At 50.7% G+C, this 16564-nt stretch overlaps 1 protein-coding gene across 2 annotated transcripts in view; it reads right to left on the reverse strand.

The window, feature by feature from the left end:
- Positions 1 to 222: 222 nt before the first annotated feature.
- The window catches only part of LOC135235944 (rho guanine nucleotide exchange factor TIAM1-like), a 74535-nt gene continuing 58193 nt past the window's right edge, over positions 223 to 16564 (reverse strand). For both annotated transcript variants that reach the window (XM_064302021.1, XM_064302022.1), the window contains exons 15-26: positions 9801 to 9986; positions 8455 to 8523; positions 7465 to 7590; positions 7062 to 7170; positions 6384 to 6563; positions 5518 to 5636; positions 4911 to 5019; positions 4359 to 4417; positions 3932 to 4034; positions 3217 to 3304; positions 2827 to 2999; positions 223 to 2329 (exon numbers count right to left, since the gene is read on the reverse strand). In XM_064302021.1, the coding sequence (XP_064158091.1) occupies positions 1641 to 2329; positions 2827 to 2999; positions 3217 to 3304; positions 3932 to 4034; positions 4359 to 4417; positions 4911 to 5019; positions 5518 to 5636; positions 6384 to 6563; positions 7062 to 7170; positions 7465 to 7590; positions 8455 to 8523; positions 9801 to 9986 (2010 nt within the window). In that variant the 3' untranslated portion in view covers positions 223 to 1640. The remainder of the gene's footprint in view (positions 2330 to 2826; positions 3000 to 3216; positions 3305 to 3931; positions 4035 to 4358; positions 4418 to 4910; positions 5020 to 5517; positions 5637 to 6383; positions 6564 to 7061; positions 7171 to 7464; positions 7591 to 8454; positions 8524 to 9800; positions 9987 to 16564) is intronic.

Consider the following 16564-nt stretch of genomic DNA (forward strand, 5'->3'; position numbering starts at 1 on the left):
AGAAAGAGAAAGGAAATCTCCTGTAGAAATAACAAAAGCCTTTGAGTGCCTTATGAGTGGGGAAAAAATACAAGAAAATCCCACTTGTAATATTTTGCCAGGCATAAGTCACTCACAAAAGGCTTACTTGTCCTATAAGAGATATGCAGTAAAATATATTTAGTTGTTTACTGAATGATGTGAATCAAAGCTCCCTTAGAAATTACACTGAGGCACCCGACCTTATGTAGGAAACAATTTATTTGAAATATCAATACAGCTGTATGTACATATATTTAAAAAAACAACACCCAGCCATAAAAGTGCACTGTGTAGGTTTATAAATGAATTCCTATGTTTAACCTCCACAGCTTGCACTCCAATCATTTTTTACCCTCAGGACTGTAGTTCAACATCTGCATTCTTTTATTTAAAATATTTCATATATATTTTGTGTATAGTGGTAAGATTTCACTTATAAGGTAATAAAAGTAAAAATGAAGGTTTGTTCCAACTTCTTATAAGCATTGGATATGTACAGTATTACAGTAGTATATATGTATATATATATTTCTTTTTCTTTAAACAAAAAGCTTTTCAAGGACAGTTTATATTTATTACATGACTGTTTTCTGCTATTTCAACACATCCAAATATGTGCCTTTAATGACTAACATCAGTGTAAAAAACATATATTTTAAACAAGCTTATGTGCGGACCAGATGAGGGCCGTACGAACCACAATGGGCTGACAAAATGAAAGACACCAAATGAAAATATCATACAAAATAAATTCAAGTAAAACAGGATTGTTAAAATTAGTAAAAATAAAAATAAAATAATAATAACAACAAATCCCTTATCTTCTGTGGAAAAGGTTAATACTGCGGAGTTTGACACAATGTAAACAATAAGTACAAATAAAACATTTAAAAATACTTAAAAAAAAAAAAACTGTTAGGAGTTTTTCAATATATGCCATATGCTCACCATAAAAACCAAACAGAGATGAATGCTGTTAGACTGGCGTTTCGCCGTAAAGTGTGTTCATCTGAAAGACTTGTGCTCTAAAATGTCACCTGTGCGCAGCCATAACACAATGCAATGAGAACAGGATTTGTTTTTTTTATTTTACACCTTTTAAAGAGAGCCCTAAAAGCCAAAATAAATAACACGCCGCCCTGAAGCATCATAGAACTACTGCACCTCTCTCAGAAAAAAAACAGCTATATTTATTTGCTCCTAAAATATAAATTTGGCAACAAGTCACGGTTCAGAGCAGCCGCCCAAGTTCACGTGGGAAAACGCGCTCGTCCCGACGCTCTTCTGCGCGTCATGATTGTACAGTCGAGTCCCTCTCGCAAAGCTTCAGATGGACTACTTCACTCTTATTGATTGACAGCATTAGTCCTTTATTGCTCAGATCGAGAATGGCAGGGCTTTTTTGGTGCTGACGCAGCGTCAGTTATAAAATCGTTTGCTGTGATAGGCTGTTCATCATTGTAGGCGGACGGCATCGCTCCGTGTTAAGGGTGTAGCGGAGTACGGGGGTGGGGGGGGGGGGGTAAACTGGCTGTAGGTTTTCTTGTAAAGGCTCTTTCAAGCTTTGCGAGGGAGGAAGCCAGGTTTTTCAGCCTCTTCCTCTGGCGCTGTGTCGGCTCTCAGACCTCGTCGCCCCGGGTATTAAATTCGTCCCTGCGCACCCAGATGACCTCCTCTTCCTCGGCCCCCTCCGCCGACCCGTTCAGGCCGGACGCGGTCCGCTGATTCCGCGAGGGGGACCCCCGGGGGGAGTGTGTGTCCTCAGGGCTCATTTGGGACACTGTGTCCTCCGAGGTTTCAACTTCGCCATCACCCTTGCCACTCCCATTGCCCACACGCTCCTCTTCTTTCTCCTCCTCCCCCTCCTTCTCCTCCTCTTCTCCCTCCTCGTCCCCCTCATTCTTCTCCTCCTCGCCCCATTGCTCCGCCTGCGCCTCTCCTTCGAGGGACAGGCCCCTGACGGGGGTCTCGATTTCGAGATCCTCCCCGGAGGGCTCCGTGGAGGGGGACAGGCAGAACTCGTCGTCGTCGCTGAGGATGTCCGTCTCCTTGACGACGTCCGTCTCCTGGTCCTCGTAGCCCTCCAGGTCAAACTGCTCCTCCACCCAGCGATCCGTGTCCCCGCCCATCACGCCCTGCTGCTGCTGCTGCTGCTGCTGCTGCTGCGGCTCCTGCTGAGGCTGCTGGGAAGCGGGCGGCCGCTCCGCCGGGTCCACGGACGGCCCGCCGTCGAACACGATGTCCGTGTCGATGGTGAAGCGGTTTCGGACCAGCTTCCGTCGCCCCAGGGTCCGAGCCGGGGCAGAAACTGCACGCATGGGGCAAGAAGCCAGGGGGTTATTCTCTGTGTTATTAGCACTATTACTGCAGCACCAGTCAGACTGGGGTCTATGCGTAGTATAGAACAGCAGTGCAGTATAATAGATAAGAGCTTGGAACTCAGCGGTTGTTTGAGTTTGAGTCTGTGTTGTGGCACTGCAGTTGTACCCTTATACAAGGTACTAAACCTGAAGTGCTTCATTAAAATATCCAGCTCTGCAAATTGATTGTACATTAAAAAAAGGAATGTGTGTAAGTCACTCTGAATAAGAACATCTGCTAATTGCCTAAATGTAAGGCAATGTTTCTATGCAGCCAATTCAAAACAGAATTTCAGCTTGTTTCCAGAATTTACTGGATTAACCTTCATCTGACATGAATTTACTTATTGATTTAGATAATCAATGCTATAATTCAAATGAAGTTTTTTCTTTAAATTCTCTTAACTGTGTACAAAGTTGTGTAGAATGCTGTTCATGTGATTACCTGCTCTGTTCATGGTGGGACGGGCCCCCTTCAGGGCAAAAAGCCGCTTCCCCCCAAAGGGGACGTACTGCTGGCTGGGGGGCAGACTCTCGGTCTTCAGGAGCTGCCTGCGCTGTTTGTCCCGAAGGATGGAGTGCACGGTCTTCAGAAAGTCTTTCTTACTCTCTGGCGAACTGTTGGGTTTCAAAAAGCCAACACCATGTCAAAAACGAGACACAAACACAACACCAGTGCTGGGGTTAAGAATTTTTGCATTCTTATTCATTCTTATATATTTTTTTTAATTGCTGATACAAACTGACATGTTTGCGAAAAAGTTGAAAGTTGTTACTTCAAATGCCTGTACATCCCTTAGCCACCTTTCTGGACTACAGTACCCATGATGCTCACCTGCAGCACAGATGGAATGTTCTCTCGGGCCTCCCCTCTGACTCAGACTTGACATGAACAATCTCGCACACCGCGTTTCCCTCTCCATCTGCAGGGTAAAAAAAAAAAAAGGTCCACAAACGGGATTAGCATAATTACTCGAGCCCTTTCAAGCCCAAGTTCACCTGATCCACGGCAAATTGATTCCAGAACCAAAACTATTATAAAAGCCTGTCTCGTAATAGTTCCATTACTCTGAAACCCTGAAATGGGGGCTTATTTAAATAGCGGTGCACAAAGACTGCTGTTCAAATGATAAACGCAATCACACACGGCTTAATACCCACTGCGGTCTCCGGTTATTCAGCTCCAATGATTCAGCGATCACTTCAGCCGCCTCTCCGTAGCGGAAAGGCTGGCTTTCCGCGCGTGAGCAGGGAGAAGCTAACGGGCTAGCGCTGGAGGCGCAGCTCTGCAGTTAGCGCTCCAGACCTCTCTCCCTGCGTCCGATGGCCTAAGCCGCCCCCCCGAACCTCTGCGCTAATCTGCACGCTCCACACAGGCCCCGCGCCATCAAATATTTACCCCCCCACCCCCCCCCCACCCCACCCCAGGGCAAGCAGGAATGGTAAAATAGACGTTTATGAGAAATGGAGACGTAAAAAAGAGAGAGAGAGAGAGAGAGAGAGAGAGAGAGAGAGAGAGAGAGAGAGAGAGAGAGAGAGAGAGGCTTTACCAGCGCTGGCCAGGGCTCGCACTTGGAGGGCGTCGGTGGAGATCATGTGACGGAAGCGGAAAGGGTCCTTCTCGTCGGAGACGGAGGCGCGATGCGACCCGCCCTGGAGACAGACAGACAGACAGACAGACAGAGAGACAGACAGAGAGATGAGACACGCTCCATTTACACGCCCACAGACCGTAAAAGGGAAGGAGAGAACGTGCAGTGCCTTCGCTCTCATTCGCCGTGGAAACGCGTGGGGGGGGGCACGGCGAAGGTCGGCTCCTAATGGAAACCCCCCCTGACCCCGCGGGGCTGCTTTAAACACTAGTGCTTCAACGAAACGAAATGCACTCGTCCAGTGTGCTGCTTCTCAAAGCCACTGCATGTGTATGTGTGTGACTGTGTGTGGATGGTGGAGAGAGAGAGAATGAAGTGCACTCACTATTTTCTTCTTCTGCTTGGAGCAGTCTTTGTACACAAACACCACGGCTGTTCGGAAAACTGTGAGGAGGTGAAACAGAAATGCAGACATTAAGGAAAAAAGAAATGAAAAGAAAAATATAGTGTTCCCCCTTGTGTACGCAAATCACAGCTCAAAGCACCAGTCTTCTCGCTCTTCTGGTCTATATTTACAGGGTCATTACCTTGCAAAAACCAGTCATTAATCACAAAGGAACTGAAAACCCTTTTCACCGTTTAATATAACCGCAAAAAAAGAAAGAAAATATCAACAGAATTTATTGATGTGCGTGCTATCTCTGGGGGAAAAAAATCTCTTCTCAGACATTCAGAAACCTATCAATCAAATACTGAGGTGTTTTGATTGAAAGGTTTTAATTGGCATTTATTTGAAAGGCCACTGTTTTGGCCAGAACTGCTTCCATTAGCAATGCAGATTCACAAAGAGCTCATTAGCCAGCATTTCTGAAGGAAAAGCTGGCAGTGCAGCAGTTACTGAATAAAAATGAGTTGCTCGGACTTCGGTCGAACGCACCAAATGCCACCAGTTCCGGATCTTTCTTCCATTTCCCCAGAGAGATGGGAGGGTTGATCCAAGTCACGGTCGTGTGCAGCAGCAAATCCCCCATCGACAGGTCAGCCACCTAGCGCAAACAAACACAACTTCAGCCTGCCTGTTCTTACAAAGCACACACCCTGTCTGTCAGGCACGCCAGTGCACAAACCTCATGCATTCACACGCCCGTTTGGGATTTGCAAAGGCAAACACACACACACACGCACAAACACTCGCACACACACACACAGCTGCAAGCAGACACATGCACACATACACCACACAGGCTTTCGCAGGAAAGCAACCCAGAGATGACATAACAGCCTAATAAACAGTTTCAAAGTCGCTCCAGCAAACAGACGCACGTGTGGGAAACACATCAGTGTTTAAGGGCAGTGAATCAGGTCTGCACAAGGGCAATGGGGAAAAATCAAAGGACAAGAGAGGCTGAATCCAATGTGGCGATATTTCTATATTTTTTCCCCTCCATGGAGATGGGATATGACATATGAGTGGGCGGGGTCTAGAGCATGACTCGTCGGGGTGCCGTGCGGCCTCATTCATTCCCGCCCTCCCGCAGCCTCACCTCTTTCTTGTCGCTGGTCTGCTCGGCGATGAGCTGGTCGAAGACGGCGCCGTACTCCTCGTGGATCTTCTGCATCTCGTTGATGTGGCTGGCCACCTTGTTCATGGCCTTCACCGCGACTGAAGGGGTTTGAGCGGGGGGGGGGGGGGAACACAACAACTCGAATGAGGTCCTGCAAAGCACTGCAAGCCCCAGAAAACAAACACAAACAAACAGGCCCTGATTGAAAATCCTCCAAACAGACGCACAAACACAACACCGCAAATGAAACGGCAAACAGGCGCGCCCAAACGCCATGCATAAGCAAACAGCATCGAGCAGCAGCCACTCAGCGTTACTGTCCTTATCGCTGCTGCAGAAACACAGACACACTACGCATTCCATTACAAACAGTGTAGAACGCACACTCAGACACACACAAGCACATGCACACACGCACATGCATATGAACACACACACACACACACACACACGCACGCGCACACGCACACACACGCACACGCACACACACACACACACACACACACACACGCACGCACACACACACACACACACACACACGCACGCGCACACGCACACGCACACGCACACGCACACGCACACACACGCACACACACACACACACGCACACACACACACACACGCACACACACGCACTCACACACACCTCACACACACCCACACACACGCACATACCCACACACACACACACACCACACACACACACCACACACACCACCACGCACACGCACGCACACACACACACGCACACACACACACACACACACCGCACAACACACACCACACACACACACACAACACATACACGCACACCCACCCACGCACACGCACACACACACACTCACCGTCCAGGTGGTAGTGCTCCTCGCTGTCTGGGTCGGTGAGGGAGTACAGCTCCCTCAGGAGGAGCGGGTACTTGAGCACCCTCTGGATGGGCTTGATCAGATACGACTCCAGGGTGGACGAGTGCTGCTGCCTGGGGTTCCTGGCGTCCAGGAAGGCCTTGAAATCGGGATCCGTCTTCGCTGAAACAACAAAGAGGCCGTCACGCCCGGATCCGCGCGGTGACTTACTCACAGTTCCTGGAACCGCGGCGAAATTCAGCTTCAGCTCGGCTGGGGGCCTTGAGCCCAGGCCTTTAATCACCGCAACGGCGTCATGTAGCGGCGTCTCTGAGAAATCACTCAACCCAACGCCTGTTCCCAGGGAGCTGAGCTTCACTTTCCCCAAACGAATCTCCGCAGTAATACTGACCGACCGCAGCTCCACTGCGCTCAGCGCCCGGGGGGGGGGGGGGGGGGGAGGAGAACGCACCGACGCCGTCGGATTAGCGCCTCGCTAAAGGCACGCGCGCGTGTGTAAGGCTAAACGCGCCAGGGGGGCCGCAAATCGAAAGGAAGCCAGAACATCTGCGCTGTTTTTTTTCTCCGCAGATGTTTTTTTCGGCTCCTGGCTCCGACGGAGGCACATGGGAAGCGTTAGCGCTAGCGGGAGGACGGCGGGAGGACGTGGCGGGCGGGTACCTTTGACGAGGACCTTGGGGACCTTGGTGTGTCCGGCGCAGAAGGCGCTGTAGATCTTGAAGCGGTCGGCGTAGTACAGGAACGACCCCCCCAAGGAGAAGAGCACTTTCTGCCAGAGGAGGAGGACAGGGAATATTTCATCAAAGCGAGAACGATGACTCACACACACCCCCCCCAAAAAAAACACGCTTCATTCACTGGCCTTCCCGCCACGGGGCCCCTGAGCGCTGAAAACAACAGCGTCGGGCCGGAAACTGTGCAACACGGCGATTGCTCCATAAACACACTCACACATTTACGACTTCACTCGCCAGATCTGCTGTCCCAGGAGACACTCTGACTAAATATCAGCATTAAACACACATTAAAGAGGCACAATGGTTCCTTTTTTGTTTTTTTTTACCTTAAACTGATCCACTCTCTCAAGCCGCTCCAGATCTGGAACCAGTCTGGTCCCGTCTTCCAGAGTCTTGAGAAACTCCACCTGGAACTCCACCATCTCCGCCAAGTTCCCGAAGAGCACGTCGAGCTGCGGTGGGGGGGGGGGGTGGGCGATACGGGACGGGACGGCGGGACCGTTAATTTCGGACTTACGGGCCAGCCAGACACTGCTTTAGGAGCCACAGAGCTACAGGTACCGCAGGGAGCTCCTGCGTGCCAGGACCCCCTGCCAGCCTTCACACTACAACCCTCACTTCAAACTCATAAAACACCTGTAGGAACTCGCTGTTATGAGTGAGGAGACTGTCCCTCTTTTTGGGCCAGGACGCTAATCGCTCATGTAACAAAAAAAATCTTTTGCAGCTTGCCTTTATCAAAACCGTTAATCGCTATTGTCTTTTTTTTATTCCACTGTGAAACACACTGAGTTGCTTGATTCTCTGTATGAAAGGTGCTCTACAGATAATGTTTATTTATTATAGTTTATTATCATTATGTCGGAATTACAGGCCAGGCTGATACTGCTTTAGAAGAATCGGAACTAAAGGAACTGCAGGGTGCCTCCTTTCGAACGAGACCCTTAACTTCAAACTCATAAAACGCGATGAGGAAGACGAGGAGACAAAACCTCTTTTGGACCGGGGCTCTGATTGCTCATGTGAAAACCTCTCTGGGTTCATTTTTGCTGAGTGGCCTCTACACAGAGGCCGCCGGTACAGTGTGTGAAATAGCGGCAGCTGTGCTTTTTAAAGCCTCCCCCCCTCTCCACCCCACACGCGCACACCTCCCACGCACCACTCTCCCCAGTGCTACGCCCCCAGGTGTCATGTTGAAACATTATTCCACAAAGGAAAGCATTACACACTTGAATTCTGTGACTTTAAAAAAAAAAAAAACAGGCAACAATCCCGCCCGGGCGAGGGGGGGTGGGGGGGTTGTTTTACTGACGTACCTCATCCTGTGTGAGGAAGCTCTCCTTCTGCAGGGGAGTCAAGTACCTCTCGATCAGGCAATTGAGGTCCTGGAAGACAAGAGAGCGGGGGCCCTGTTTATTTAGCGCCTCCTGTGGTGCATCGCGGCGGCGGTGGCGCGTACGCGTACGCGGGTGTGTGTGTGTGCGCGACGCGCCGGTCCCCAGCAGGTGCTGTGTAGGACCCCCCCCCTCACCCCCACCCCCCACCACCCCGTTACTCATCACGACGAGGGCCGCTGAAGCGCTTCCCCGCGCCAGCCGTCAAGAGCCAATCAGAACGGCGCAGAGCGGCGGTGCGATTAACGCCGTGCCCGCCAGCGCCCACCAGTGCCCGCCAGCGCCCGCCAAACCCAGCCCGTCTTTTCAAAGAATTTCACCCCCCTGTAGCGCAGCACAGGGGGGGGGACTGTGAGGAATTTATTTTATTTAATTTTTTTTTACAGTCTTTAATCTTTTCACTGTAAAAAAAGAAAATGTTTAAAAAACTCCCTCACAAACGTCCTTGCGTATACATGATCTTCTGTGCTTCTGAGGCAGACGTTTTTTTCCACACCGGCGACTTCTCCGATCCGTCTCTGCGCTAATGAAAGACCCTGAAGGGCCGTCGGAGCCTGCGAGAGCTGAGAGGAATTCAGCCCGATGCCATCTGGAAACGCCGCGTCTATTTTCAGGCCCGCGAACGTTTCTCCACCATTAAACATGTCACGACTGAAGGTGCATAACCTGCTGTTCTGACACTTCAATTTCTAGGAAGAATTCTAGGAATAAAAACTGAATGCATTCGGTACCTGACTGCTGGGTTACTGGTGAAACACGAGAGAGACACACATCTAGCTTCATACTGGAGCAGCAGAGACAGATAAGCGCTTCGGCGAATTGACACCATTCTGCCGTAACCGATAAAGCCTTTTTGAATTTGGTTTCGGGGATCACACTGCAGCAGTGGGATTCGAACCTCACAATCCACAGGGCCCTGGGGCTCTAACCTGGGCTGTAACCCCAAGAGTCCTGGGCTCTAACCCCCAAATCAATCATGACTCCGCAGCGCTGGCCCAGAAATAAACCACCAAACGTTTTGACATCGGTTTGAGGTGTCGGTCACGGAGGCTGATATGATGACGATCGGCGGGACAGAAACGATGGTTCTTTTGACGTCGGTAATTCAATGAGCACAAAACACTGATGTATAACAGGTAGACAAGTGGTCCGTTGATGAGTCAGCCTTGTAGCCGCTACGCACATCTATTAGATTGTTTAGGGGTGGGCGGGGGGGGGGGGGAGAAGCGCCAGGGGACGAGCGACCGGGGCGAGGCGGCGGTACTGACTTTGACGTAGGTCCGCTCGGTCTCCACCAGCTCGCAGATGACTTTGCGGAGCTTGTCGGCGTCGGAGAGCTGGCGCGGCGTGGCCGGCGGCGGGAGCGGGGAGTCCGGGCTGTGGGGCGCCGAGGCGTACTCCGACGGATTCATGTCATGGAGACTGCGGCAGAACGCAGCTACCTGCTCCGTGCTCTGGAGAGAGAGGGGGGGAGAGAGAGAGAGGGAGAGAGGGGGGAGAGCAAGAAGAGAGAGAGAAAGAGAGAGAGAGAGAGAGAGAGAGAGAGAGAGAAGAGGAGAGGGGAGAAAGAGAGAGAGAGAGAGAGAGAGCAAGAGAGAAAGAGAGAGGAGAGAGAGAGGAGAGAACAAGTGAGAGAGAGAGGGGGGAGAGAGCAAGAGAGAGAGAGGGGGGAGAAAGAGAGAGAGAGAGAGAGAGAGAGAGAATAGGTAAGGTAAGCACAACTGCTTGTACACTACAGTAGTAAACAGAAGTAAATCCAACATTACCGATCATTTAGGGCAGACGCAGCTGATTATACTTCTCATAAAAATGTAGCTGTTACTTACCCCCTGACGCTCTGTCCTCCCGTTTAAATGGGATGTATGAGAGGACCCAGTTAATTATGACAGCAAGGTAAGGATGGAGAGAGAGAGAGAGAGTACAGAAAAATCCTTTGCACTCATTTGTTCTATTTCCAGCTTCTGCCAGGAGTCTCTCGCTCTCTCTCTCTCTCTCTCTCTCTCTCTCACCCCTCCCCTATCTGGTTTTGTTTCCTGCAGGTTTTCTCACTCCAAAAAATCGAAAGAATATGTGATATCTGTCCACTGACAGGCGTTACCTAGGAAACGTGCGCCGTGCCTGATCGGCGATGTCCGCTCCGTTTCAAGGTTGTTTAAAACGGCGCCCCGGCGCGAACGTGTAAACACGGGAGCGGAGACGTCCCGTACGGCGGGTCACATGACCCGAGCGCCAGCCAGCGCCAGAGCCTCCGCGCTTTCACACGGGACGCCTCACGGACCTGAACGTCACTCTCCCTTTGTTGTTCTATCCTGCACTATCACTTCATTTAGTCACAGGAGGAATTATATTATTGAGATTTTTATTTTATTTTTAAATTCTAAAAAAAAAAAAAAAAAAAAAAAAAAGGGTACCAGTAGTGATCGTTACATCAGCAATAGAATGTTCTGTTAAGAACATTCTAATCACATATTTGTGATGTTACTCATAGGGTCATGTGGCCTGACCTCTCAACACTATGAAAGGCCAGGTCAGGATGCAGGCTAACGATATGAGGAAATGCAATGACAATGGTCTTACTGTTCATCCAAAGACTGGCATGGAAAGACAACGTACATTTCAGACCTATGCGCATTTACCAGTTAGACCTGTGTAATGTGTTGTGGCGTGAGAAGCAGCACTATTAATAGAGGAAGTTTTGTAGGCCAGAGAACACTTCTCAGCCCGGTAATACCTCTAAGCTCTCCCTGGAGTGGCGGTATTCAATCCTGGCTTTGTTCCGCTCATCCTCTCAATCAGCGGAATTCAAACGGCACTTTCCACTCATATGCTATCCCCTCCCTGTTCTGTGTGTGTTAGCGATTACAGACCGTCCTACAGGCTGCATCCAGAAGGGGCACACACGCACACCCAAAAACATGCATGCGCACACACACACACACACACACACACACACACACACGCATGCATACAAACACGCACACATGCACACACATACGTACAAACACACACACACATACAAACACGCGCGCGCACGCACACACACACACACAAACACACACAGACACACACGCTCTTCTCCCACGGCATAAAAAGCACACGCTTTGACCTTTAGACTCCTCCAGAGGTGCACCGGCCCCGCAGAGCTATCTGAAAGCATCACGGTGTCACAGCGGCCGCTGGCAGAGGCTCACAGGAGAGGCTTTTCAGAGAAGCAGCTGGAGGGATCGTACGAAAACAAGCGGATCGATGCCGCACGCGCTGCCTCCACACCAGATATAAATACCCCACAGTTCACATCCGCCCGCTGCGCCTCGCTTTTGTTTGTTCTCGAAGCCGCGCTCGGATATCAATCCGGACCCGAAGCCCAATTTACCGCGAGCGATAAAGTAGCGGGCTATCGCTAACTAGCCAAGTGGTGTAATTTCACCCTGTGCTGTGATTCACAACCATCTGAGCATGAAGTAAAAAAAAAAACCCCACCACAACGCAGGGTTATAATGCATATAATCCCCATTTACCGACTGTTGTAAATCCCTCCTGTTTTTAAGCTGGTAATTTATATTAGAGTCAGAAAGAGCAATATTCACTCTAGCGAATGCAGGTTTCAGCTGAGCGGACTACTTTAATTCAAGGCACTAAATGACACACATTAAGTTCAGCACCAAGACAAAAGCCTGTGATTAGCTGGACAAGCATTTTATTAATTTAATGCATTCTTAATGGTGTGTCCTTCCTGGTCGTTAATGCTGACTGCACATCATTCTCCTCCTGCGTCTTTATGGACATTTTGAGCACGGCGATAGCTCACCCTCAGATTTGGCACTCTTCAAAGTGAAAGCCATTGTTTTCTTTACTGCAAGCTGTATCACTTTGCAAAGAGTAAAGGTGTGTGTGTGGGGGGGGGGGGGGTCTGTTCTCCATAGAACGAGCGACTGGGGGGGTGTCTGTTCTCCCCATAGAACTGAGCGACTGGGGGGTCTGTTCTCCCATAGAACTGAGCGACTGGGGGGGGGGGTCTGTTCTCCCATAGAACTGAGCGACTTGGGGGGGGGGGCAGAGATGCGGGAAGCCGCCACCACACTCACCAAATCCCAGCAACCCCCCCCCCCCCCCCCCACCTCAGCTCAACTCGCAGGATCAGAAAGACGAACTCAAAGGCACCTGCAGAAGAAGGCACGTCCGCCATCAGCATAAAAGCGAGGACGGCGGCTGCCTCTCCCGGCTGAAAAGGGGGAAGATAAGAGCGGGACTTCAGTCGCCCGACCATTACACTCGCTTTAAAAAAAAAAAAACGCTTTCACACTCATAAGGTGTTTCAGTACTCAGGTCAGTACTTCGGTTCACGTGGTGAGAAGCAGAAAGCGGGGATTAGTCCTCTGTGCGATCGGAGGCCGTTTGTCATTGCCCTCAGAACAACAGCAGATTATATCACCTTATTTTCCTCAGACGAGGCTTTTCCCACAGCCCGCGATGACATTACAGATAAGGCGCTGTGTACTGGCATGCAGAAGGCTCACAGAAGCCAACGGCGCAGGACAAACAGAAAGCAACAGCGCACAGAACACAGGTGAGCTCTTGGTACGCAGAGTATGGTGTACACTGCACTTGTACAAGTTACGCAATGACGACAGTACACAGTTTATTGTGTTGATTTGTTAGTGACATCATTGTTAGGCTATATATTGCTTAATATTTGTCCATTAATTTTGCCCTTAATTTGTTTTGACATTTTGAAACAGAATAATCATGCATGAATACTCTCCCCCGACTCCTTCCCAATCCACCCACACACACAGATACATGTGCAAGCACACACACACACACACACACAGACGCATTTGCACACACACACACACACACACACACACACAAACACGTATGTTCACACTCACATGTGCACACACACCTGTTTTTTTGTCATCACTGTTTAGCTGTAACTCACACACTGTCTATTTAGAAACTTTTCCTGTACAGCACCACTGTCACCGTTCCTTTAAAGGTCTTGGATACATTCATACATATCCATACATGCGCTACCAGCGTGCAGTGAATTTACTGCAAACAAGGGCATCTGTTGTCATAAAATATAGAACATGATACCAGCATGATATTCCACATATGCTATTCTGCTCAATGTTATGGAGCAATATGCACATATGCCTCATATGAAGATACTACTCATAATAATAATATTCCACACCTACATAGACCCTCCATGAGTCTGGATGCTGTTTGCGTTGTATTTGTAATCTTCAGAGATCTAACCAAACTGAAAAGTCAATGTGCCCTGAATAAAGGAAGAGTGGTCTTATGTAAGCAAGGTCAGTGCCATAAAGCAAACCCACGCAGACAATTCACTTCAGCAAGTCGGACCAGTCAGATCAAAGATGATGCGAGTATGTGCTGCAGAATGACATCATCAGCAGACAGCTATAGGTGGACCGATGAGCCTGTAAACAGGTGAAACCCACAACGGCCAGAACCCTTGCTGAAAATTCTCGCCACGATTCTCATTCCTTAATATCACATCCGAGCAGTTTCGTTTACTGCAAGTGGAATCAGTCCAGAGCAGCTGCTTAATGTCCCTCTCTCTCTCTCTCTCTCCCCTTTTCCCTCCTCTCACCCTCTCTCTCCCTCTCTTTCCCTCTCTCCCCTTCTCCCTCTCTCCCTCTCTCTCCTGTGCCCTCATACCACTCAGGCCCGAACGCCCCCTCCTCTCGCCCACTCTTCATCAATGCCTGACAGGGAGCATCAGAGCCCGGCGCGCGGGACAGAAATAAATGTGGGAAGACAGAGCGGAGCTGGCGCCAGCTGCACACCCCACAGCCCGTACGTCCCCCCCCGTCACGGGCGGCGAGAGGCGCGAGCCCCAGCGCCCCGAAACGAGCCAGGACGGGACGGGACAGGCGCGCCCCGAAACGAACCGAAACAGAGTCCCGCAAACGGGCTGCGGACCGATCGGCCGAGCAAGCGAGCGAGCGAGCGAGAGAGCGGGCGGGAACGGGACAGTTCGCCAAACGCTACGGGTCTGCACAACGGACGACAACGACAGCAGCGGCAGAGAAATCAGGACATGCGGGGCGAAGACGCGGAGGAGAGGAGGAGAGGAGGAGAGGAGGAGAGGTGGAGAGGAGGAGAGGAGGAGAGGAGGAGAGGAGGCTCACCAGGTGCAGCATGTCGTAGATGGACTCTGAGGAGGAGCTCTTGCTGTTGCTGTGCCTGCTTTTGCGGAGGACGGACATGCTGGGGCGAGGGGCGCGGGGCGCGGAGAGAGGGGCGAGGGGGAGCGGGCTCCGGCTCTGAGCTCTGAGCGCGCTCTGCTGCTCCAGCGCTCCTCGCACACAGCTCTGCGCTCTGCGTCTCCCCCGCACCCTCCTCCTCCTCCTCCTCCTCCTTCCGTCTGCTCTCAGAGACGCACGGCATAGCTGAGCATCTGAGCTGCCCTCCCTCTCCATCTCCCTCCCTCCCTCCTTCCCTCCCTCTCCCCCTCTCATTTCCTCTCTATCCTCTCTCTCCATCTCCCTCTCTCTCTCCCCCCCTTCCTCTCTCTCTCTGCCCCTCTCCCTCTTCCTCTCTCTCTCTCTCTCTCTCTCTCTCCCCAGCCCTCCTGACTGCTTCCCTCGCTCTCTCTCTCTCTCATGCGCGGGGGTGTCTGACTCTGATCTCAGCCCCGGTCCAGCACAGGTGTGAGAGAGCGCACTCGCAGCCTGCAACTCAGCAGAGACGAGCTCAGCGCAACGTCCACCCTGATCAGACCACGAGCAGGACGGAACAGCGAGATCAGACCACGGAGGATGGAAGGAAAGAAGGAGAAAGAGGACACGTGTAGTGTGTGAGTGAGAAGCTATGGGTGCATGAGTTTGTGTGTGCATGTGTGCGTCCATGGTGGTGTGCATGGTGTGGTGTCAGTTTGTGTGTGCATGCCTGTGTGTATACATGCTTGTGCGTGCATGCGCGTGTGTGTTTGTGTGTATTTGTGTGTGCGTGCGTATGTGCATGTGCATGTGTGTGTCTGTATGTGAGTTTGTGTGTGCATGCGTGTGTGTATACATGCGTGCGTGTGCATGCGCGTGTGTGTGTTTGCGTGTATTTGTGTGTGCGTGCGTATTTAAAACATTGAGACCCTCTCCGGCTGCAGCGGGGAAGCACAGGAGCAGAACTGGCGTTCGGTTTGGAGAGCAGAGCAGATTTGCTCAGAACAGGAACAACAGGTCGGGAAACAGCTGAGAGAGACAGATCCAGAGCGGCAGCCTTTCAGACACGTAAACACAGGCCTCCGAGCACGTGCACGTGCACGTGCACAGTGCATGTACACTGTCTTGCCAGCGTCTTACTTCGGCAGGGGAGCGCTTGACCCCAATTTGCAAAAACACTGTCAATCTCCTCTGTGCAGCTGCTCATTAACCCTTTAAGGCTTGAGATCAGAAACATGTGATTAGAATGTTCTTAACTGAACGTCCTAACGCTGATGTAACAATCACTACTTGTGACTGAAAGCAATAGAGTTCTAGAACACTGACTAAGAATATTTGGGGGGGGGGCATTCTAAAAAGCTGCCCTTCAAAGGATTAAACGGTACCCTCCTCAGTGCAAGGCCGCAGGGGCAAAAGGCATTTGGGGGTCCAAGGCATCGGAGCCCCACGCAAACAGCAGCGATTTCTGGTCTCAGTTTGGGGTGTGGTTAAGACGAGTGAGGGCGGTGTCTAAGGCCACACCCCTCTATGTCGCTCTGGTGTAAACGGAATCTCCTTGGCTGTCACCCGGACATGTGACCCAAGAGCCAGTGACACACAGTAGACCTCCGGAGAATGTCGCTCGCAGGAAATGCAGAAGTGAGGTCCAACTGTCCAGTGGGGGTGTTCTACATATGCTGAAAAAGTGCTATCGAAGTGTACCCCGAAAAGTAAAACAATAGCCCTGCGGTGTTCAAGTGTTAAAATGACAATTAATGATTCCGCAAAACAAACCTAAACCCCTTTCCGCATCTCAGGATGTCTGTGGGCTTTAACGAGCCCCTCTAGAACATTCCAGC

The sequence above is a fragment of the Anguilla rostrata genome, chromosome 12 (genome assembly GCF_018555375.3).
Source record: "Anguilla rostrata isolate EN2019 chromosome 12, ASM1855537v3, whole genome shotgun sequence".
NCBI classification, from domain to species: domain Eukaryota; kingdom Metazoa; phylum Chordata; class Actinopteri; order Anguilliformes; family Anguillidae; genus Anguilla; species Anguilla rostrata.